Here is a 22723-nt window from a genome sequence, read left to right as displayed (position 1 = left end):
TTTGACACCTACTGCATTACATTAAAGGCATCTAAAAATATCTCAGTATTAGCAGTTACTTTCCAAATAAATTATTGCCGCAGTAAAGAGGGATGGGGAACAGGGTAAGAAAAATATCTGAGCACCAATGGAAAGAGAAGAGCCAAGAAATGCACGCAGCACGTGTACTTCTGGTACTGAACAAACCCTAAGTGCTTCTGAAGATTTCCCTATCTTAATGGAAATTACAGAGTTCTTGAAGTAATGGAGCTGAAGTCAGAGAGGGCAGCAGTATCCTCTCAGTTAAGAAACTGAGTTAAGTTACCTAAAAGTTAAGTACTAGAGTTAAGTTACCTAAAACTCTAGCACGCCCCAAAAAATCCCTTTTGTATCTTCAAAACAGTGTCCATTTAGACAGTGCTTTAGCTGAAGAGATTTGTCTTGACAAATACACAAGAAGGAAATGTCAATGCCAAAAAAAAAAACAACAAAGGGCAAAAATTGCAATCGCAGACTCCAAATATATTCTGCTCATTAGAGTGAAAAATGCCCAGAAAATAAAACAAATCAATATTAAAATTTTACAATCAGTTGTGGAGCTGTTTGTTAAAAGCAGAAATGCTAATAATGTAAATACTGATATCCTGGCAAAGCTGTTAAGAGGCAGACTGGTTTTGGAGGCCAGCATGAAAGAGGTGAGCAGGGAAAGGATATTATTTACAACACTAGAACATCTCACCCTGTACTCCTTGTCAACAGGCAACAAGGTCACAGCAAATGAGAAGAACTTCCTCTTTCCCCATCCCATTATCTGCCAAAAGATACTACAAAGCCAATCTGTAGAACGTTGCAGGACACTGTGAAGAACAAAAGTATAGACACATGCTATAGGTGGAACAATGGCTCTGCGGACCTCTGTGCCATATATATCGGTTACGTTCTTGTTTATTTTGAACAGCAACAAAAAATATTCAAAGCTTTTTTCCAAGGTGCACTCCATTAATAAGAGCCCACCTGCGCTTCCCAATGATTTTTCCCTACAAGTGAGCTGCTGTATTCAAATAAAGCATGAAATCACAAATTATACTTACTACTATTACACTTAGAAAACCACTAACTCAGTGGCACAAAACAGATAGAATCATGATTCTCTGTAGATCCTACAGGCCAATCTTACTTGCACATTAGCAGTGCCTTCTCCATCCTCTAGCTGTAGCCCATGCTTATGTGGTCCATGTTCTACTTTTCTCCTACAACCATTTCATGCCCACTGATCTATATTTGCACTGTTATCCCTTCCCACATACTCATGGTCAGATTTTTGGGTGCAGCCAGAAGTTGAACTCAACAAACCTTATGGGTCCATTCTAACTTGGGATATTTTATGATTTTATTCTATACTACTTTTCTGACTTACCTAGACAGGACTCTGTATAGCTCCTTATATACACATATATTTTTCATCTGCTCTGGTTACATTTCTATACCATGCCTGAAGCCTGGCTTCTCATTATGAACTCTGGCTATGCTTCTATTTCCTGGACTCTTCCTGCTCCTTCTGTCAGTCTTTTGACATCTCAAGAAGCCCACCTTCCATTTTACCACCTGCTAGTTTAAAATACTGTTTCTCTTATTGATCCCTGTTATTAGATGTCTGATCTATGATTTTTTTTCCCCCATTACAAACCCTCTCATTTTTGTTAGAAATCAGAAAATATTATATGGCAATGGGTTAAGCATACATCTCTGATATGTACAAGAAACAACAATTGCTGGCAGAAGAACCTTATGTTCCTTATGAGCAGACAGAAGGACGACCGTATCTTGGGTGGCATCAGGAGAAGTATGACCAACAGGGAGAGGGAGATGATCTAGAACTGGCCAAAGGAATATTCCATACCACATAATGCCATGCTCAGCAATAAAGCTGCAGTGTTGAGGGACAGTACATTTAAGTAGTTTGGGTGTGGAAATGGTGTAACCCATTTCAATGCATTACTATAAGAAGAAATTTCTCTTAGTACCCAAACTGAACCCTCCATAGCACAACTTAAGGCTTCTCCCACTCATCCTGTTGCTGTTGCACAGAAGCAGAGGCCGACCGCCACCTCACCACAACCTCCTTTCAGGCAGCTGTAGAGAGCAATAAGGTCTCCCCTGAGCTTCCTCTTCTCCAGACTGAATCATCCCAGTCCCCTCAGCCGCTCCCCATCAGAGCTGTGCTCCAGAGCCCTCACAGCTCTGCTTCCCTTCTCTGGACACTCTCCAGAGCCTTTCTTGTTGTAAGAAGAGCAGAACTTAACACAGCACTTGAGGTGCAGCCTCACCAGTGCTAAGGGACAGTCATTTACCTGTCCCCCTGGCTGCATTATATCTGATACGAGCCAGGACACCATTGGTACATAAAACGTTCCAAGAAGGCAGCAGTGCCTTTACCAGAATTACCTCTGTTTGTGGTGAACTCGCTGTCCCTGGCTTTGGCTGACCTCACGAAGTCGGCCGCCACGACCATGGGGGTGTAGCACAGATCGCAGCCGTACCGTCGGACCAGGGTGCGGAACGGCAGCCTGCGGGGACAGGGCACAGCACAGGCACACGGAGCGGACCTTAAGAGCCGCCCTAAAGCTTCGCTCTAATAGGCAGCGCTGCGGGGATGTGTAAAGACGAACGTGTCCGCGTCTGTCGCGCTCCCATACAACCCCAGGAGAAGGAGCCCGCCCGCCCGCCCGCCTTCCCGTCACGCCACCCGCGCCGCCAGCAGTGACCCACTTGGAGTAGCGAACCATCGGGGCGCAGATCTTCACGACGTGCCCGTCCCGGAACAGACCGACCGGGTCCTTCCCCGGGCATTGTTCGCGTTCTGCGACGTCCCCGTTCATGTACGGCACGCTCTCCTCTCACCGCCCCGCCATGTCCCGCCCCGCCCCGTCGCTCCCTCTGCCATCATCACCGCGCGCCGCCGCCGGGCAGTGACGCGCGGCAGGCTCCGCCGGGCGGCATGGAGGAAGCGGGGAGCGGAGCCCCGGCCCCGGCGCTGGCAGAGCTGCAGGCGGATGGTGAGGCGCGGTCCTGGCGGCGGTCGTAGGCCGGGGCGAGCGGGGCGTTGGGCCTCCGTGGTGTCACGTCGCACAAAGTTTGTGGGGCGGAGGGGAACGGCGCGGGCAGCGCAGCCCCAGAGCGGGGCCTGCCTTCCTGCTCCCCTCGGCGGGGGCTGTCCGGGGGCTGCCCGCCTCTGCTGCTCCTGAGGGGAGCTGTGTGCGGGAGGCACGCAGCTGTCAGCCTCTGCCAGCCCTCCGCACAAAGCAGCGCACGTCTTACTTGGTTAAAAGTCACCACCGGAGCGCAGTTTCCTTATGTAGTATAAGTTGTAAGATGCAGTTCCGTGAAGTTGTGGGTTTTGCCACGCGGACTCACTTTGATGGCAGTCTGTTCTCAGACCGCTCTCCCATGTTGTGTTACCTGGGATGCGTGCTGCTCCAGCTGGAGGAACCTGAGCACCGCCTGCTGTAGATCCATCGGCGCAGCCGGTTTGAAGCATGCAGATAACATCTGAATCTGTTTTCAGAGTGCTATGCTGACTTCTTCAGGGAGGACTTTGATGTGAAAGCTTACACGTCGCAATCAATCCATCAGGCAGTGATAGCTGAGCAGCTTGCAAAGCTTGCCCAAGGTATCAGCCAGCTGGATAAAGAGCTTCATGTACAAGTAAGTTTAAAGCATGCCTGGTGCTTGGGGGTGGTTGATAAAGTGATTAAAAACTGATTAGGCCAGTGATCTTTGCTTTTGACATTGCTTGGTAACTGAAAGTACAGCTTGAAGTAAAAAGAGCAGTGAATGTGACACTAACTCCACTTTGTACCCCTCAAGGAGATGTATGCTGCTTTGCTTTCAGTTTCTACACTCAGTCTCTGTGCATGTGGAGGTCCCACTATTCCTTGTAAGGGTTCCCTGACTCTTTCCAAAAGATCGTATGGGCTATCAGAAAAACTTCCCAGTGTTTTGGCATGATGGTTGTGAGAAGACAGTGAATGACTTGTCCTGCACTCTTCTGTCTTGTGCTGGAGTGTAGCTTGGGCTTTACTTCTTACCCTTAACTGGGCAAACACAACCTGTGCTAGTAGAATAGAATAGAGTCACTCAGGCTGAAAAAGACCTTATAGATCAAGTCCAACCATGACCTAATCATACTACCCTAACTGACAGCCCTCAGCTAAATCATGTCCCTGAGCACCACATCCAAGTGGTTTTTAAACGTATCCAGGGATGGTGACTCAACCACCTCCCTGGGTAGCCTATTCCAGTGCTTAACAATAATACACCTCCACGCCTTCAAAAGGCATTTAAATTTGGATAGTCAAAGGCTTAGTGATAAAATCCAGGTGGACACTTTAACTACCATTGAGCTGGCTGCGGGAGTACATGATAAGTTTGTGCTTCGTTTGAAAAACTGCTCCCCCTGCAATGGTAAGTTCTTTGGAAGTTAGTTTCTAAATTTCATAATTAGAAATGAAAACATTAAAATGGGAATATACATTATTACTGTGTTATTATTAAGCTCACACTTACAGCTACTGTTACATATCAATATGTGTTGCAGCATGCTTGTTTTTCTGACTTATGTTAATATGTCACCTATACTGCAATATATGACTCTCCCATTTTGAGCTTACTATTTTGTGAATCAAAGTGTTCTGAAAATGCTTTCATCTGCTTTTTCTTGGATCTGTTTAATGAAACATGATGATGATATTTTGATAACCCTTTCAGGCGTACGTCTCCGTTCTTATGTCATTGTTTCTATTTTCTCTCTCTTTTTTTGTTTTTTAAAGGTTGTTGCAAGACATGAAGACTTGTTGGCTCAAGCAACTGGAATTGAATCCCTAGAAGGTGAGATCCATCTACCTTTGCTTGCTAATTCCTATTTGCAGGGGAGCGTTTTTAATTTCTGCGTGGGAACATGATTCACTTTGGTCAATAATGGAGCAGCTACAGAACTTACAACTGAGAAGTTGTAGCAGCTTTTTTTTTCCTTGATGTCAGCAGATGGAGCTCCTGGGAGAAGATTTGACTGCTTCTTCTCTGGAGTAACTATTCCATAGGCAAAAAAGCTTCATAGTCTCTTCTAAAGCAACTTTAGCAGTCAAATCTTTTTGACCTTTTAATACCTTTTTAACCTTTTTGTTTGTTTGTTTTCTCCTAAATAAGCCTAATTTTATTGCATTATCTGTGAACATCAGTACCAAGTTTGTAAATGCTGCACGTGCATGTTGCATGGTTTGCAAATCTTAACCGAATAGGCATTAACACATAATCATAACTGTACTGAAACACTGAAATTTTTCTTTCTAGTAAGAAGCTACTAGATTAAATCTGTACGTTTCTGTCATTCCACTAATTGGGTTCTGGCTTTTAAAATAAATTGCTGATTTGTAAAGACTTCACCCAGAAACTGTGGAATGTGTACAGAGAAATGATTACAGAATATGGTTCTCCTCCTGGGTGCTCATTAGGCCAGCCATTCTGCTTTGTGACACTTATTTGTGTCACTCATTTGTGGGAGTTGATGGGTTTTGTTTTTGTTTTGTTTTTGTGGAGAAAGATATTTCCTTTACAGTATGTGTGTTTGCATATACTGTGGGCTTCAAGCATATCTCCTTCCCCTTCTACTCTGTAGTAATCAAGTAAACCACCTTTCTCCCTTCTTCTGCTTTTAAATCTTGTCATAACCAGAGAGTTTCTGTTTGCTGATGGTTATTGTGCCTTCTGAGCCTTTGTAAAGTATTGCATACACTATTCAATTACTAGCATTTATCTAGATTTTAGAAATAGAGAAATGCATATTTAATCCAGCAATGCTAATCCCCAAATATTTTTTTTAATCAGTTGGAAAATGAAAGCATAGGAAATGGGAAACCTGCTCATCTTCCAGACATGGAATTTATCATCTACATGGTGATCATCTCCCAGCTTGTGTTCTGTGGAACCATGTGTTCAGAAATCATGGTTCTTTCTGAAGGCATTCCTGCCTAAAATTGCTCTGAAGCAAAAGCGAAGTACTTCAAAACAGCTATTCAGAATTAAAATATTTCTGTAGGAGAGGTGTAGTCAATAAAGCAATTCACAGCTGATAACCAAAAATTGAAATAAAATTGAATCTGCATAAAAATTCTTGATCGTTTTCCATTGATACAGTGTTATTCTCCTTAAGAGGCCCCTTTTCTTCTGAAAGAGAAACATGGGAGGGTTCTAATCCTGACATTTTTTTGACACTTGAGACATCAGTTGAAACTACAGTTCTATGCAGACACAGATGATATTTTAAGTATTGCAAAACCTGCTTCTCTTTGCAGTGCTTGGGCTACATGTGATATAATATGGTCACTGTAGAAGAACTGAGTCAATATCCATAAGTAAAATAAAAGAGAAATGTTAATAGGAAATTTAACTATGAAGTTAGAAATACGTAGCTTAGAGTATCTTCATACACTTAGGTCATTAATCTTCATCTGCTTACTTTCTTGTCATAACTCACAGCATGCGCAGTCATTTGGATACACGAATCTCATTAAATATTGCAAATTAATTAGCCTAACTTGTAAATTCCCGGAGACTTCTTTTTTTCTTTTACATCTGTATGCTCCGCTAATGGCACACTGATTAGATATAAATACTCTTTTCTCACTCCTTTTCTATAAATAGCTCACCAGATGTCTTCAGTCACCTGCTAGCTTGAGATAGGTTAGGTGGGATCTTATATAGCACATACAGAGGGTAGATTACCTTGTCACCCTTCCTAATAATGCCTATTGGCAGGAGGGATGTTATGTTGCTGTAAAGGGTGCAACACTCGTAGATGTAGCATTGTTGTGTTACTTGTTGTCCCCTATTAGTGTGAAGTAGAAAATTCAGCCCATCCTGATGTCTTTTCTCTCTCTCATATCTTCATCTTTTTATCTGCGAGGATTGCATGCCTGCCGTCCTATTTATAAATACAAGAAGACTCCTGATTCTATCAATAAACCAAGTTAATAATTCTGAACTGTGGAGAAAATGGGAGTAGGCCTACTTGGACAAATAGATGAAATAGAGTCTGAATAGCAGTAGTCTTGTTTGTATTCTGTCTTTCCGTATCATATGATAGTTTTGTTCAATTGAAGGAGTTAGGCTTGCAAACAAGGCTTTACAAGCACAGAGGATGTTTGAGAGTGCCGACAAGAATTGAAACAAAAATCATTTCGTAGGTCTGTGTTTCTATAACTTAATTAAATTCTCAGCAGGCTGATTCCATGTTGCAAAAGTGACTATTACCCTTGGCTGCTTTGTTTGCAATTTAGCAAGGAAAGAACAACTGTGCTTGTGGGTTTTCCTTTGTGCTGCTTTTCCAAACTAATCTGGAACAAACAAGGTTAGGGTAGCATGCTCTGTTTGTGATCTGAATTAGATGATCTCACAATGACATACCTTACTTTTTGCTGAAGGTGCTTATGCACAGGAAGAAAACCTTGAAATGGCATTGCTTCTCAGTTCTCCTTGCCTGCTAGCTTCTCTGTACTGTCCAGTTCCTTTGTTAAATAAGTTGTGGTGCTTTTTATGTCATGTTCAGGTGTTTGCATCGGGTTATGTTCCTCTAACATCAGCCGAGATCATCATTCTTTTAGAAAGCAGCATTCTGTAAATATTACTTGAAGCTTAACGTGTGATGAATTCCAGAACAGTGTATCTTCTGCAGGTTTTTGTTCTGTAGCAGGATTTTCATAGCAGTAGTAGTAGCAGTCAGTAATTGCTTATTACCTCTTCCGTTAATTTCTAAATTTCTCTCTGTCTCATTCACTTCAATATCTTTGAATGTTTTGTTGTTAAGGGGGATTGTTTTCTTTTAATACAGAAATAGATGTTGTCAATTATAGAAAGAACTATTCTTCATATCATGCGTGTTACTTGTAAAACATCTGCTTTATTTTGTAGGTGTCCTCCAAATGATGCAGACCAGAATTGGTGCTCTACAAAGTACTGTCGATAGGTATGCCATTCATGATGTGATTAGAATTCTGACTTGTTCTATCATGCTATTTATTAATACCTCCATAAACTTCTTCTTTTCAGAATTAGGGCCAAAATTGTTGATCCCTACAACAAAATAGTGTCTCGCACGGCTCAGCTAGCAAAGCTTCAGGTAAGTTGTATTAGAAATACATTTTAAAAGTCTTTTTTTAAAGTGTTTCATTTGCCAGTCCTCCAGAGCATTAAGAAAAGGTGACTCATCAGACACGAGTGGGATTTCTGTACTCCAGTAGACTGGAGTTTGCTGTCAGTATTTCTCAGTAAAAATCAATATTCATGTGTCTCCTCATGAGCTACTGAGAGGTGCTTCATATTGCTGAGTGTGAAGATGACTTTTGCGCTAGCTGGTTTAGTTTTTGTTTAGATGAGGGAAAGAATGAAAGGCTATCAGAGTACAGGTTAATTACATTTTCATTTCTGTCTAGGTATATTTAATGTTTAATATTATGATGTTCTGTAGGAGGCACTCTTTTCCTCTATATGTGTGTTTAACTGCACTTTAGTAAAGAGTTTGGGAACTTACAGAGCCAGTTGGAGTTTTGGTGTACAAGCCCAGGTACACAGATGTTCCTGTCTTTTAAATGGAGCCTACAGAGAATGGAGTTCCTGTTAAAGAAGAGCAGTGGGGGGGAGCCTTTTCCCAGCAGTGGTGAGATAAGTGTTGAACACTTCTATTTTCAACTTTATTGCAGTTGAAAACTATCCCATCGATCCCGTAGATGTAACTGCGTTCTGTTCAGTTTATTTATTCAAAAGCAACACAACTCCAAATCAGGAGAGGCTTAAAGAGTTACTGTTTGAACCATTAGAGTTACTGTTAGAGTTACTGTTTGAACCATTTCTCTTTAAAAAAATATTTTGAGTTGCAAAACTAAAAACTTATCTTTTAGTAGCTGAAATTTGGACTGTGGATGTATCTGCTCGAGTAGGTTGCTGTTAGTTTGTAGATTACAAGCAGATGAAGCTGCAAACAGCTGTACACGGTTTCTAGTCCAGGAATGGTGGAACAAGTAAGCGTGCTGGGCTCTCAACTGAAGGTCTGATATTTTCTATCTGCTTTTCAGTAGTAGTGAAGTTCAGCAGGAAGCTCTTAGCAGTCTGTTCAGCCTGGTTGTTCAGCTGCTGCTCCTGTGCTTCCCAGCTCTAGCTGTCACTGGTTTTGCCACCAGGCAAAATTTCCATGACTTTCATGTGCCAGGCTAGGTTCAGATTTTATTTTTATCTTCTCTGGTGAATGTTGCAGCTGTGGGAAGAACTGTGGGAATTTGGAGTTAAAGGTGATGGTTGTTTCTTCTCTGACCTTTTGTAAAGTCAAACTGCAGGAGTCCCTGAGTTTAGGAAGTGTTTCTTGGGTTCACTTTGCTTCCTCTCTGGTGTAGTAGGGATTTTTCTGTGGTGTAAAAGCAGCATGCAGCCAGGGGCCGGGGTTGTTGCTCAGCCTATGCCAGGGCAATTGTAATATCTGACTCTTCTGGGCTGTGAGTCTTCTTACTCCAAATGCCAGCCATAAAAACACCCAAAAAAACCCACAACAAAAACAAAAAAAAGAGAGAGATGCCAGGTAAAGGGAGCCTTCTGGGCTGCCCATCCTCATGTCCCTAGCTGCTTACTTAGCTATGCACAGAAAGAGGAAGGATCACTCCAGCATTGCTGCCAGTGGCAGTTCTCAGCATGAGGGCTGCTGTCCTCTCCTCTGTTGGCAGATACACAGTGAGTGCATTATGATGCTGTTGTGTCTGTTTACCTGGCAGCCTTGTTTGTTCAGGAAGGAAGAACATCAGCACAGCAAATGGTTTGCTTCCTGGTTGTGGCAGGGCTGATGAAATGACATTGCTTACTTCTGTACCAAACGCAAGACTTATAGCATGGACAGTCAAACCTGCTGATTTTATCAGCTGATGTACAGTCAGTAGAATAAGTTTAAAACATAAAGATAAATGACTGATAAAAGACGATGCTGTCGAATTAGTGTTGCTAGTTATTCTTTGCTGATTTGTGTGGTGTTTAAGGGCCTCTTGTATTCATGATTGTATTGCTTTAGTGCTTGTTCTTTGATTGCTATGGGACTGCTCACAAACTGAAGGAGTGTTTGGCTTGCATAAAGCTGGATTTCACCATCCTTAATTGTTTTTAATATAGCCTCGCTTTTTCATAAACATTTTCTCTTAGTTCATCGTCAAACTACAAATGTAGTTTTGAATTCTCAATCTCTGTTGTATGCTTATGTATATTATGTCTTGCTTTGTTCTTATGGCTTCACGGCGTCTCAGGGGAGCAGCAAACTCACAGAGCTTACTTCCTGCTTTAAATCATCCTATCCTCTTCTGAGCACATTCATAGACTTTCCATGCCATATCACAAGCTAAATGGGATTAGTTAACAGCTGAACAGAGAGTTTGTCCTTCAGAGGGTTATTTTCTGTCTAACCAACTCCTCTTAATTTTAGATATCTTCAGTTTAGAAATCCCTACAATATCTGATTTCCTTTAAAGTTTTAATTAAAAAAAACAACAATCCACAAAATAGAAAAAAATATTTCTACAATAGAAAACTGTTCTCTCTTTGAAGTGTTTACTGATAGCAGAATTCATGCTGGTACTACAGTGCATAAATATCCACGTAGTCTTAAGATGGTGTACTGTTCCATCTTTATTTGGGCTTGTATTACACGTACATTCACCTGCATTACGGTCTGACAGATACATGCAATCACAGCTATGAGCTGTGTACTGGCTGCTTCAAGTGGTGTTTCTAATTGCCTCAATAATTTCCTAAAATTAACTGAAGATTAAAAGAGGCTTTTTGCTTGAATCGCAGCAATAATGTCTTTGTTATTGCTGATTTAAATTTCAGCAGATAGTAACGTGTAATCTCCAGAAAATTCGTGTTTGATTTTTAAGTTAATGAAAGCCACTGGGACTAACTCAGGCCGCTCCCTGCTTTTTCCGAATTAAGTTTTGCTTTAACCATGGAATTCCATCGTGTTTGGATACAAGCATTTCCTTTGGCAAAGCATGCTGCATTGACTCCAGGAATGACTGTTTCCTGAATTAACTCAGTCTTCTGTGGTACAGGTGGTAGGGGGGGTTGATGATCAAGCATTCATGAACAACTCTGCTAGTAGATTCTGTTAACTTTCCATTGCACAGTCCCCATATACTGCGTACTTTTACAGTATTTGAGAGTTGTATTAAGTTGAAGAATTCACAAAAATGCCAATACTTGTGTGAAACATGTTTGCCAAGGGCACAGTGTGGTCATTAGTGATAGCTGTGAAGTTAAGGGTGCATCCTCAGTGTCTTTGGAAGACATCCTTTTTTTTTTTCCCCTTGAATCCGAATGTAACATTTCCTATCCCTTATTCAGCCTGATAGTCCTTTTACAACCTCGTTTCTTGGAACGGGAGATAAAAAACAACAATTAATTAAAAAAGAATTTTTTTTGCATGTGAAGTACGAGAGGCTCAGAAGATAACTAAAGTCCTAGGGGAAAAGTTAGCCAGAGGTACACAGTTGGATGAGAGAATTAGATCTGAAGGCAAAGTAGTAATACTGTGCACCCTTCCTTGATGAGGCACAGTGAACTGCATAAAGAGCTGTTTTTCATTTATCTTGCAGAAGTTTTGTTCAGAGATATGGAAGTGATACGTGGATCAAAATAAGTTCTGATTAAAGGAATGCATTAATTAAAACTGATATGTTAATCTCTCCAAAGCAGGATAAGCCTCACTTGGTTCTCACTAATGATAATAGAAATCATGTGGCTAAGTCATCCTGGAAAGCTTAGGGAACTTGCCCTTAGTGATACATGGCTTTGTGCCCACAGCAGTGAGAGTCAACGTGCTTTCAGTGATTCGTCTCAGTGGCTCTTCATAATATTCTTTGTTGTACCTAGATACTGAATAAAAATCAAACATTATATTTGTGTATTTCCACTGGTTTGTGCTGGCATACAGTAGAGTTTGGTGAGTTGTGCAAACCACGAAACACTGGCTGCAGGGACTTACTTATGTATATTTTCATATATGTACTTAATTGTTTTCAAGATTTGAAAGGGCTTAAAGCCTGTCAGATTCTGAATATATTTGTGTATATTTTAAGTAATTTTTAATTTCATTTTTCTGTCTATAAGACAAGGCCTTTCAAGAGGCCTTCCCTTCAGTAGCAGGGAAAATATAACAACTGTGTCTTGCTCATCCCCGATTTCTTATTTACCACTTGTTAGTCTGATTTCAGATGCTGGAGACACGTTTTAAAGTAACGTCGCTCACCCTGTACCACGCACCTTCTAACATGACTGACCCATCCAGATGAGCTCCATTTTCTCTGCTTATTGTACAGTTTCTCTCATTACTGTACTTCAATGAAGACCTATGTGTGTCTTTAGGACTCCCCTTATGGTGGAGTTCTGAAGGAGTCTTTCCTGGATCGATGTGCGCTGAAGCTGTCTGGGCTTCGATGCCTGCACATTAAGTTGCCACTGGGGCATGTCAGGCAGTCCTGATGCTTGTTTGCTATGCTTAAATGACACAGTAGTTTAAATAGTTGATGTACCTGAGTTGTGTAGCCTAGAAGCAGCTTGGGGATCTGCCCTATATAGTAGCTTGTCATCACTTCATACCCATTGTCATCGGGACCTTCTTTCATTGTAAAGCTTAAAACATTTATCATGCACGTGGTGTAACTCACACTGGTTGTCTGCCTCCATTAATTTACTGTGTAGAACAAGCAAACTTGTTTGAAGGAATAGTTGAGTGGAAAATGGTGAAACTCATATGTTCGATTCCGATGTCAACAATACCTTGGCTCTGAATTGGTGCTGATGAAAATACAATGCAGATGGTTCCTGAAAATTGGTGTATGCATCCATCTTAATTTGTAGCCAAGAATGGGGTGTGCTTTTGCAAACCTATCAAGTAAAACGAAGTGACAGATTGATAAATGTAGGTGAATGGCCCTATGAAATTTTTGATGAAAATGGATTATTGTATCTATTCCTGTCGTAAGAGTCAATATCTGTAAGATAACACTTAAAGCCTTTAAGCTTTTATTGTTCTCTGTTATTTTACTTACTTTGGATCGATACTTAATGGGCAAAGCCAACTTCTTAGTTTTACTGAAGTTTAGAGATGGGAGAACTGCTGAGGAGGGCTGTGTAATGCAAAATGGAGCTCACTTCTGCTTGGAAATAGAACGTGTCACTCTCATAGTGTTTCTTTCTTTTTTTTTGAGGTGGAAAGAGGTGCTAGTAATGGCAGCATAATCTTAGTCCAGCTTTTGATATTGTTTGCCTGCATTGTATTAGGTAATGAAAAAAGGTACTTAAGAACAGGCCTTTCAGTGTCCTGAAGTTCCTTGTTATTCAAATTTATGTTTCCTTTGGTTAAAATGTTTCCATATTAGAAACCTAAAATTTTGAGATCAGAGTGTGCTGATAATATCCCCTAATGCTGCGATATCTCCACAGGCTGCCTGTGACTTGCTGCGGAGGATAATACGCATCTTGCATCTCAGTAAGAGACTTCAAGGACAACTACAAGGAGGAAGCAGGGAGATAACAAAAGCTGCTCAGAGTCTCAATGAACTTGGTGAGTCCTTCTTGGCTTTTAGAGGCATTTTTAGCTTGCGCTCATATGACTCACGCTAGCGTTTGACTTTGCAAGAAAATGAAGAAGCTCCTATAACTGTTAGTGTGGTTCTCACTGTCGGCCTCTTGGTTTGAACTGGGAAATGATATGAACAGAACTCACTTAGTTGTAATTTCATTCAGTACTTTCATTCGAGATCTTCATTTTTTTTTTTTTTCATACTTCTCCAGGTAGAATTGTTTAATAACATGAAGATCCTGTTGCAAAAGCTTACTTTTTGGGCAATGGTTTTTCTATATAAGTTAATTTTGCACTGGTTTATGCTTGTATAAAATACCCTCAGAGGTGATGGATTTTATGTTTAGCTGTAGGAAGACACTGCAGTATAATAAGGCATAGTTTGAATTACAGTTTGCGTCTTGAAAGAAAATGATTGTCCTTTTGACCTTTATGAAAGCCGTATGTGACATGATACACCTAGGCTAACTCGGAAGCATTCTGTTCCAGAAGTGACTAATTTACTCTCTATTTTACTAGCTTGTAGAAAGAATGGTAAAATACTTCTCATGATGCTCGCATTACGTTGCTAGGCTGCTTTTTGTTCTTCAGCTAGCCTGGATGCTTCCGCACTATGCTGCAGGATGCAGGAAAGAAATTCCCAGTAGTCTTTGAAATCACCATTGCATATGGTAGCTTGCCAGTTGTTTCTCCTTGGTTTAATGGTATCCACGTTTCAACTTCCAAAAATAGGTTGTGGGAGGGCTGAACTATTGAACACTCAGAATCATTCTGGGGTTTATTGTGCATATTTGTCACTGCTGCTCTTTTTATTCTGTGTAATCAGAGAATTATTAGACAATGATTTAGCATTATAATTAGCAGATGCTATGTTGCAAATGGAAAGTTTAAATATTTATTTAGTGTATCAGTTTGACTGGAGCACTAGAGCACTGAATGTAGTATTTTAAGCTAATTTTTTTGTTTAATGTCTTACATTTTTGGTACCCAACGTGAGGATATATAAAGAAATGCTGGCTTTTAGCTGCTCGAATTGCAAGTCCTTTGGTGTTAATCTGTATGCTAGATCCTATTTAAATACTGAGTATGACTTAACATTGGGATTTGAAATGTTTATGCTGCTCTTTGGATCTTGTTTAGAATTTCTTTAGGAGGAAGGAAAGCTTCTACTTCTTTTGTTGATGTGTTGCAGCTTTCTGAGTTTCTTGTTTTCAAATACCTGCTCTTTTTCTGAAGCCTGGGGAAGTCAGAGTAATTGTTATTAAAAATAAAGGGAAATGTGTCCCCTTAAGAAGCATTTTAGAGTTTTATCCTACAGTGCATGGAAGGAGCCAGGGCTTGTGGCCCTTAATTTAATTTTGGATGGTTTCTGGCTAGGTTAAAACCCCTTATATTTAGTTTTCCTCTCTTCCTGGTATATCAATCTCCTTTTCTCTTATCTGCATCCCTCCCTCATCTTTTAATTCTCTGCTTATTTGTTATTTTTGGCCACTTATCTTGGCTGCTCTGGGTTTTTCCTGCCTCCCAGAACCTGGATGCATGGAACACTCCCATTCAGAAAAGCCAGTGCAGTTGCCCGTCCTTTTTGGTGGAGGTTCTTATGATTGGGGTAGCTCTGCTCACAGGGAGGGAAGTGTGCAATTCCAGAGTAAGCACTGTTCAGGGTGCTGCAGTGGGAACATGGTGTGTTGTAGGGTAATATGAGGTAATGCTATGTGGCACTGGGAGAGTGGGAAGCGCAGGAAGTGGGCATTAAGCACCAGTTGTTGGGGTGTTATACGATAGCTCTGAGCGGTCTTAGGGAATACTGTAATATCTGATGATAGAGATGGTGGTAGAAATGGGTACTGCGAAAGCCTGGCCTTGGTTAGGGAGCTCTGTGTTAAGAAGGCTTGGTTTTGTGCTGGGGATCAGGGCCAGCATTAACACGAATCTCTGTTTTCAGCCAAACATTTCTGAATATCCCTTTTGGTCTCTATTTTACACTTCTGTTGTACTTGTGGTCCAGATACAATTTCTGCTTGGTGAACTCAGCAGCATCATGATTTTACAATGAAGGCTTGCATTTTCTGTAGTCTGATAAACCATTTACTTATATGTTATTCTCAGTGGGTTCTCAGCATAACTGGACATTTATCTTTACATACTGATATATGCTGTATATGTACAGGGGGGAGGTGAACCTGTACACATATCCATTTAGGTATATGCATATGATAGGTATTTCCTCCACAAATCTCAGTTGGCTTGTTAGCTCACTTTGAGTTTATACTTAGCTGTGTCTTGAAGTGTATTTTGCGGTAATGGAAAAGATGTGATGAAAATAATACAGTTGTAGAATTGGATTGCAGTAGGGGTTGATAAGAGGAGCTGCAGGTAACTCTAGCTTTTACTGAGAAAGCTTTTTTTCTTGCTGGGTACTTGTAGTTGCTAGTAGCCTGCTGAACAGGAGGTGAGGTGAGGAACTTCACTCTGGAAACTTCTGGTTTTTCACTGAGATCTCTACATAAAGCTAAAGCAGACCTGAAATTCCCCCATGTTAGATTTTTGCTTTGCTTGCAGTTAACTTCCCACTTTGACACAGTAAGAAGAAAAACTGATTTCTGTATGTAATTTTTAGAGATGAGATGGTTTGTTTCTGAAATAGCTGTGTGTAAACTTTCTTCTGCAGTTTGTCCACCTCCTAACATGCTTCTTTGGGTTTTCTGTCATATCAGAAACAGAGCTGTGACAGTTCAGTGGACAAGCTATTAGCTGGCTCTCTGGCTCATTCTTCTTCACATTATACAAGCATTTGTATATCCGAAGCAGCATTTGGATAGGTAGAGCAAGAGGCATATTCAGATGTCACACAGTGGCTAACGTGGTATACGTGCTGTGGCTATGCTTATTTGTGGTACTTTAATACAGATATTTCACAAAGTGAAAAGAAAATGTTTCCAAGCAAGTTTGAACATTACAATGTGAAGAGAAAATGCTACGCTTCAGATAGTTCTCTTTCACAAAAGAAATTCAATAGTTATTAAAATATCTGCTCTTTTATCTGCATATGCAGAAATCACTGTCTAACGGTTGTCAGACACTGATCAATTGAAGATTAGAAAATCTGTAGTTGGCAGTGAATGGCTGCCTTGTCTGTGGACAGGTTGTTAATTCCATCTGTGATTTACAGAGCTGGGCAATAAAGGATTTATATGTTCTGTTTGCTAAATAATTGTGACTGATGTCATCATTATTCATACAAATGCCTAGGCTTCTTCTAATTGTAATAAACTCCTAGTCTGTAGGTATAATTGCATTATAACTTAGTTTACAGCAAGTGAATTTATTTGCTTGAATGACCTTGTGAGCGTGTAAGTCTTGGAGACAGGCTCTCACAGCAACCATTATTTTGCTCTTTTCTAAACTCAGATTTAGTCCGTGACTAAGCTGTGCAGCTGTAAAATAAAGGGGGAAGGATCTTCTGATATATTTTTCTGGAGTGTCTGCAATATAGAAGGGACTCCAGGACAATTCTTCCATATATCTTCAAAGAAGAGAGAAAGCAGGACACTGTCCTCAATTTAAAGATAAATAAGGGTAAAGAGGAGGCAAAATATTACCACATACAAATGTCTAGCTAAAGCTGAGAAAGCACTGGGTCCATATCGTGATCTGTTTAAGAGTAGCAAATATTGGCACTTAGTCTTAATAACAACAGAAGACTTGATGAAAATGCAAGGAAATGGGGCCTAATTTTTTTTTTTTAGGAAGTGTAGGCTGGATAGAGAAGATTGAAATTGGTTAGTAGATGCATGTAGCAGTTTGAAATGAGCCATTTGGTTATGTCTGGAGAGCTTTTTTGTTGCTGGCATACTGTGGGTAATGGTACCTGTCTTCTGAAGTGCATTCCAGAACCTGTGACATCCACAGAAACGTGACAGTGATTCAGTTGTGAAGGTTAGAGAAAAAACACCAAGATAAATAAGATGTGTCGTGGTGCTACTTAAGCTAGAAAAAGCCTGGATATGGCTGATATGTCTTAATATATTCATTGATGTGATGGACAGGAGGATTGAGTGTACCTTCAGTATCTTTGCAGATTACACCAAGTTGGGAGTATTGTCAGTCTGCCTGAGAGTAGTGAGGTCCTCCAGAAGGATCTAGAGAGGCTGGATCACTGGGCTGAGGCCAATGGGATGGGGTTCAACAGGGCCAAGTTCTGGGTCCTGCGCTTTGGCCACAAGAACCCCAGGCAATGCTACAGGCTTGGGGCAGAGTGGCTGAGTGACTGTGTAGAGGAAATGAATCTGGGGGTGTTAGTCAACTCTCAGCTAAACATGAACCAGCAGTGTGCACAGGTGGCCAAGAAGGACAATGGCATCCTGGTTTGTGTCTGAAATGGTGTAGCAAGCAGGATCAGGAAGGTGATCATCTCCCTGCACTCAGCACTGGTGAGTCTATTAACATATGATAACAAATAAACTATTTGCTGGAGTCTAGAGTATAAAACTGCCATTAAATAGTTGGCTATGTGAATCCCGTTTAACCAAGAGTGTTTTCTTCCTTGGCAGTATAAGAGGTCTTTGAATTAGAGAAATCAATGTCTGTCACGTAGTTTGATTTAAATACACGATGGTAGCAAGATCAGCAATACAATACAGATGAAAATGTTGTACAGTGGAAGCAAATGTTCTGAGGAAACTGTTCCTCAAAAGTCATTATCTGTTGCTCGCTGTTGCACAAGTGACCATCTATCAAGTGGGGTTCTGTTGAAATGTGTTCTGCAACTGGCTAGTGTTTTCATTAATGATTTGAGTGATGCAATGTGGTGTATCCTTATTCAATTTACAAGTACTAATCAAGCAGAGAAGAATGGAGAGTATGGTGGGAAACAGAATTAGAATGAAGAATATCGTTAACAAATTGGAGATATGCCTTAGCTGAACTGCTTTCATTTCTCTTCCAGACAAGTGCAAAGTCCTAGCAATAAATACTTGTAATTAGAGGCAGAAATACAAGAAATGACTGTGTAGGTAGAAGTTCTGTAGAGACCTGTGCTTAGATGAAAGCTTGAGAGTTCTTCACAAATTGAGTGCAAGCCACTTGTTCATTTGTTTTGTAACAGCGTGACTTTACTGGCAGTGAAATTCATACTGATTTTTAGAAAGAAGAGTGTTGTGTACGAGGCACTTAAAGCAGATCTTCTTTTGTTTGTGCTTCAGCTGGAGAATCGAGCCCCTTTTGTGGCGCCTCATTCAAGGAAGATGTAGGTTAATTGGAGAAAACACAAAGTACTGCAGTAATGAAGGCTGAAGGTCCTGCAGATAGGCAGTGGGCGGGAGAACTGAAAGTGTGTGGCTCTTTGATTTGGAGAAGAGGGGTCTGGGAGGCACACTAACATTCTTCAGATGTGAAGGGAGTAAACAGCTTTCCATATCCCCTGTGAGCAAAACAGTATGTAATGGGCCTAAAATGAAGCAAAGAATGTTTTTATCTAAAATGCTAGAAGACTTTTCTGCCCATAATGATAATTTCAGGGCAGCTGTGAAATTGGTATTTGGAGTTTTTAAAAGCAATTTAGACAGGCATGTATCTGGAAGCCTTTAGACCGAGGTGCTTCTGCCTCGAAGCCAGAAGCTGACATGCTCCTGTCTCAGGGATGCTCATCCCTCCTCCACCAGCTTTGTTAATAGAAAATGTATTATAGGGTAGTTTTGGTTTTGTTTAATTGAACTGTTTGTTGTTAGTTTGCCTTTCACAAGTTGGCTTGTTGGGCATTGTTCAGTTACCTCCTGGAATCTGGGGCCGAGTGCAATTGGGAAATGGATGCCGTCACTTCAGTTCAGCCTCTCCTCATCAGTCCTTCAGATGAAATAGCAGATTAATCTCAAAGACCTGCAGCTCACCCCTCTGGCACAATTACTTCTGTCCTCGTTACTCAGAGTGTAACTGGCATTCCAGTGAACTTCACACAGCTCATCCTGTCACTGGAATGCTGCAAAAATTGACCTGTTATGTCAGAATTCCCTAGGAGAGCGCAGTGAGCACGAGAGGGAAGGCGGTACTGATTGCATGAACGTGAAAATCATGTATTTAATTCTTTTTTCCCTTGCCAAGACAGAAGGCAGGCTGTCTATTTCTCAGGCACTCAACTGTTCTTAAGGAAGATGTTAACTTTTAAGCTTTTAATATTTGAGAATGATGATTAATATGGTTTTGTGTTTATCAGAGTATTCCATACAACTGGTCAGTGTCCAGGAAACCACAGCTCTAATTTATCGAAAACTGAAATAACTCATTTTAGTAGGAAGTGCTCATGCTTGTTTATTTTGTACCAATTATCGTATTTATTGCAAGTTATAATTAACTTTGCATATTGTTTCCACTGTGTACTTTATTAATTGAATATTAAGACTGTAAATAATCTCACCAGAGTATGCAGGAGACTCATTCTGAAGTGACTGCAGATTGACTGACTGGTTATTTGTCCTTTGGGTTAAATGCTGTTGTACAAAAATAATTTGTTTTGACTGCTACAGTTTTTGAAGTTACAGTAAGTTTGCATATACATCTGCACGCGAGTACTCCTGAACTTGCAGTTATAAGCTATCTACATGCCCGCCAACAGATACTATATTTCACTGCCTTCTTTTCATATTTATTCAGACGTGAGCTTTCTTCTCCCTATTGCGAACAAACATTTAGAGTGTGTGGCTTCAGAGCCAGATCTTGTGTTGAACCAAACTATGATGAAAGTAAGGAAGGACTCGATTACTGCCACACCACTGAGCCCTTTCACTGCGGTACACAGAGCAGGCAGATTTGTTGATAATAATATCACTGTGCACAGTTTCTCATAGGAATCTACGCATCAATCTGGAGGGAGAAGTTGCTTTCATGGCATTTTTTCTTACAGATTTAGATGCATTCTAATTTACTGTCTTGTGTAAGACCTAGTGTCCTCTAAATAGTATAGCATCTGTCTGTGAAGCACAAGGCACTTTTCTGTAGGGGTAACTGAACTGATTTGATGAATAGAAATTACACAGCCATGCTAGCATGATGCTTTGCCTGGGGTAATTAGTCCTGCTGAGAATGACTGAAGTGTATTACTGACTCAGAGTCATCTGCATTATTTTGAATGCTACTGCTTTAGGTGGTACATCTGCATCACAGTAAGTGCAAGAATCTTACTAAAACATGATTTTCTTCTGTCCCTGTTGATGTTAGCAGTAACGCTGTCAGACCTTTGCTGAAATTGCTTGGGCTCAAATCTACTGTGCCTTGCTGTAGCTCTGCACAGGTTCCATGCCCTTCAGTTGTGTATTGGCCCCATTTTTATTTTTTTTTAATCTTATCCCTGAGGGTTTTTGGCTTTTTTTCCTTCGTTTTTTTACCATAAGATGGATGATGTTTATAAGAAGCGTCTGTATGAAGTCGTCTTATTTGTAGTATTCCAGATCAGAAAAAGTCATCTAGTGGGAAGGTCAAGGAGACATAAAAGTAATAAAAAATCCATAAAAGCCTTAATATTTGTAGCTTTAAAAAACAGCTTTAAAACGTTTGGAAACTGAATGCTCACTTTTGGCAAAAGGAAACTATTATGGAAAATTGGACGTAAAGAAGACTTCTAAAAATAATGGATTTCATCACAAACATGAGTATCAAGAGCCAGCATCACATGTGCAGATACACATAGAGCACATTGTCTGAACTGCTTTTCCTCAGCATCTCTGGTAAAAAATAAATAAAATGATGGCCTATTGCTTTAGTTCCATTGTGATTAACTGTGTATGGTTAATAGTGCATCTCATCATGGTTAATTATATACTAGATACTGAATATGTGCTCTAAGGATATATATTGTATATGTGTATACTCTATATGATGTGCAAGTGTGCTACACATACGTGATATATGCTTAGGCTATATACATAGTATATACTATATAATTGCTCTGTGGATATATGCGTACGTTGCGCATATCTGCAGTAGATACTGTGTTTCATATGGATACTGGTCATGCTGTCATGGTCAGATATTGAAAAATAATTATTCTTTATTTTTCAATGTGATAACATTGATAGAAGCACTCAATTTACAGTCATACCTCATAGCAATTGAAGTTGCCATTTTATACATTGAGAAGGAAAAAGAAAAAATCATGCCTGTGTTGCTTCAGTTTACTGTGATTCTGGTTTTATTAAGTGATCTATCCTTCCACAGAAAGGAGTGCCATGTGCTGTGGATAGAGTGTGTTAACAAAATATCTTCTTGTTTTCTAGGGAGCTCTTATTATTTTCTTAGTATTGTTCTTGGCTTTGTGTTTGCCAAAGTCAGTACTTGATTTATTGTAAATTAAAGGAAGAGCTACTCATGCTTCTGCTGAATCACATTTCGTGAGCTGTGCTGTACAGCAAGATATTGTGTAACAAATGTAGAAGGCAGTACTTGTTCTCTTCTGTAGTTGTTATACCACTCATTTATTCCCTTCTTTGTTTCAATTACGAGCATAGCTACCTTGTTCTATGACATCTTATTTATGCCATCTTTACCTTTGTGCAGAGTTAAAGAGCTCCTGTGGGCATTCATCTTACTTTTCCTTGTTAGCTCTTGAAGGAAGACAAATCTTGCTAGAATGAAACCAGTTCACTAATGTGACCTTTTTGCTTTAAGATTCTGAATACGCATCTAACAAAGTGACACGCAAGACAGTATGATGTTTCACTAATAAGAGGCTAATAACATCTTTATCCTTTTTGAACAAGGAAGACAAAATATGCAGCTTTTACCATCGATGTGTGTTTTGCTTTGGTTGTGATTCCAAGCTTTGAAGCCTTGTTAGACAATTCATTTTATCTGAATAGTTGCTGTGTTTTACTTAATCTCTGGCACGAGTTCTCTTTTCTCATTGTTTTCAAGAGAAGCCACCAAATAATTACAGTCATGTGAGAGACAAGACAAAATCTGAAATGATAAGAGAAAATTCTGTTGGAATTCTACTTTTCAACATATGCCTTAAGCAGAACTTGAAGTTCTGTACTTCATAGAGTCACAGAATTGCAAGGGTTGGAAGGGACCCTGAGAGATCGTCGA

The 22723-nt window shown here is 40.3% G+C and overlaps 2 protein-coding genes across 4 annotated transcripts in view; one reads left to right on the top strand and one right to left on the bottom strand.

Annotated features, from left to right (window-relative positions):
* The window catches only part of DUS4L (dihydrouridine synthase 4 like), a 35162-nt gene extending 32234 nt beyond the window's left edge, over positions 1-2928 (bottom strand). For 2 of the 3 annotated variants that reach the window (XM_072350552.1, XM_072350562.1), the window contains exons 1-2: positions 2749-2928; positions 2425-2546 (exon numbers count right to left, since the gene is read on the bottom strand). In XM_072350552.1, coding sequence (XP_072206653.1) covers positions 2425-2546; positions 2749-2858 — 232 coding nt within the window. In that variant the 5' untranslated portion in view covers positions 2859-2928. The remainder of the gene's footprint in view (positions 1-2424; positions 2547-2748) is intronic. The other variant, XM_072350586.1, reaches the window with a different exon arrangement.
* The window catches only part of COG5 (component of oligomeric golgi complex 5), a 178631-nt gene continuing 158753 nt past the window's right edge, over positions 2846-22723 (top strand). The window contains exons 1-6 of the mRNA XM_072350510.1: positions 2846-3035; positions 3545-3684; positions 4809-4866; positions 7945-7999; positions 8083-8152; positions 13507-13627. Coding sequence (XP_072206611.1) covers positions 2978-3035; positions 3545-3684; positions 4809-4866; positions 7945-7999; positions 8083-8152; positions 13507-13627 — 502 coding nt within the window. The 5' untranslated portion in view covers positions 2846-2977. The remainder of the gene's footprint in view (positions 3036-3544; positions 3685-4808; positions 4867-7944; positions 8000-8082; positions 8153-13506; positions 13628-22723) is intronic.

The sequence above is a fragment of the Excalfactoria chinensis genome, chromosome 1 (genome assembly GCF_039878825.1).
Source record: "Excalfactoria chinensis isolate bCotChi1 chromosome 1, bCotChi1.hap2, whole genome shotgun sequence".
Lineage (NCBI taxonomy): Eukaryota > Metazoa > Chordata > Aves > Galliformes > Phasianidae > Excalfactoria > Excalfactoria chinensis.
Note: the sequence above shows the minus strand (reverse complement) of the source record. Positions and strands in the feature narration are given on the sequence as shown.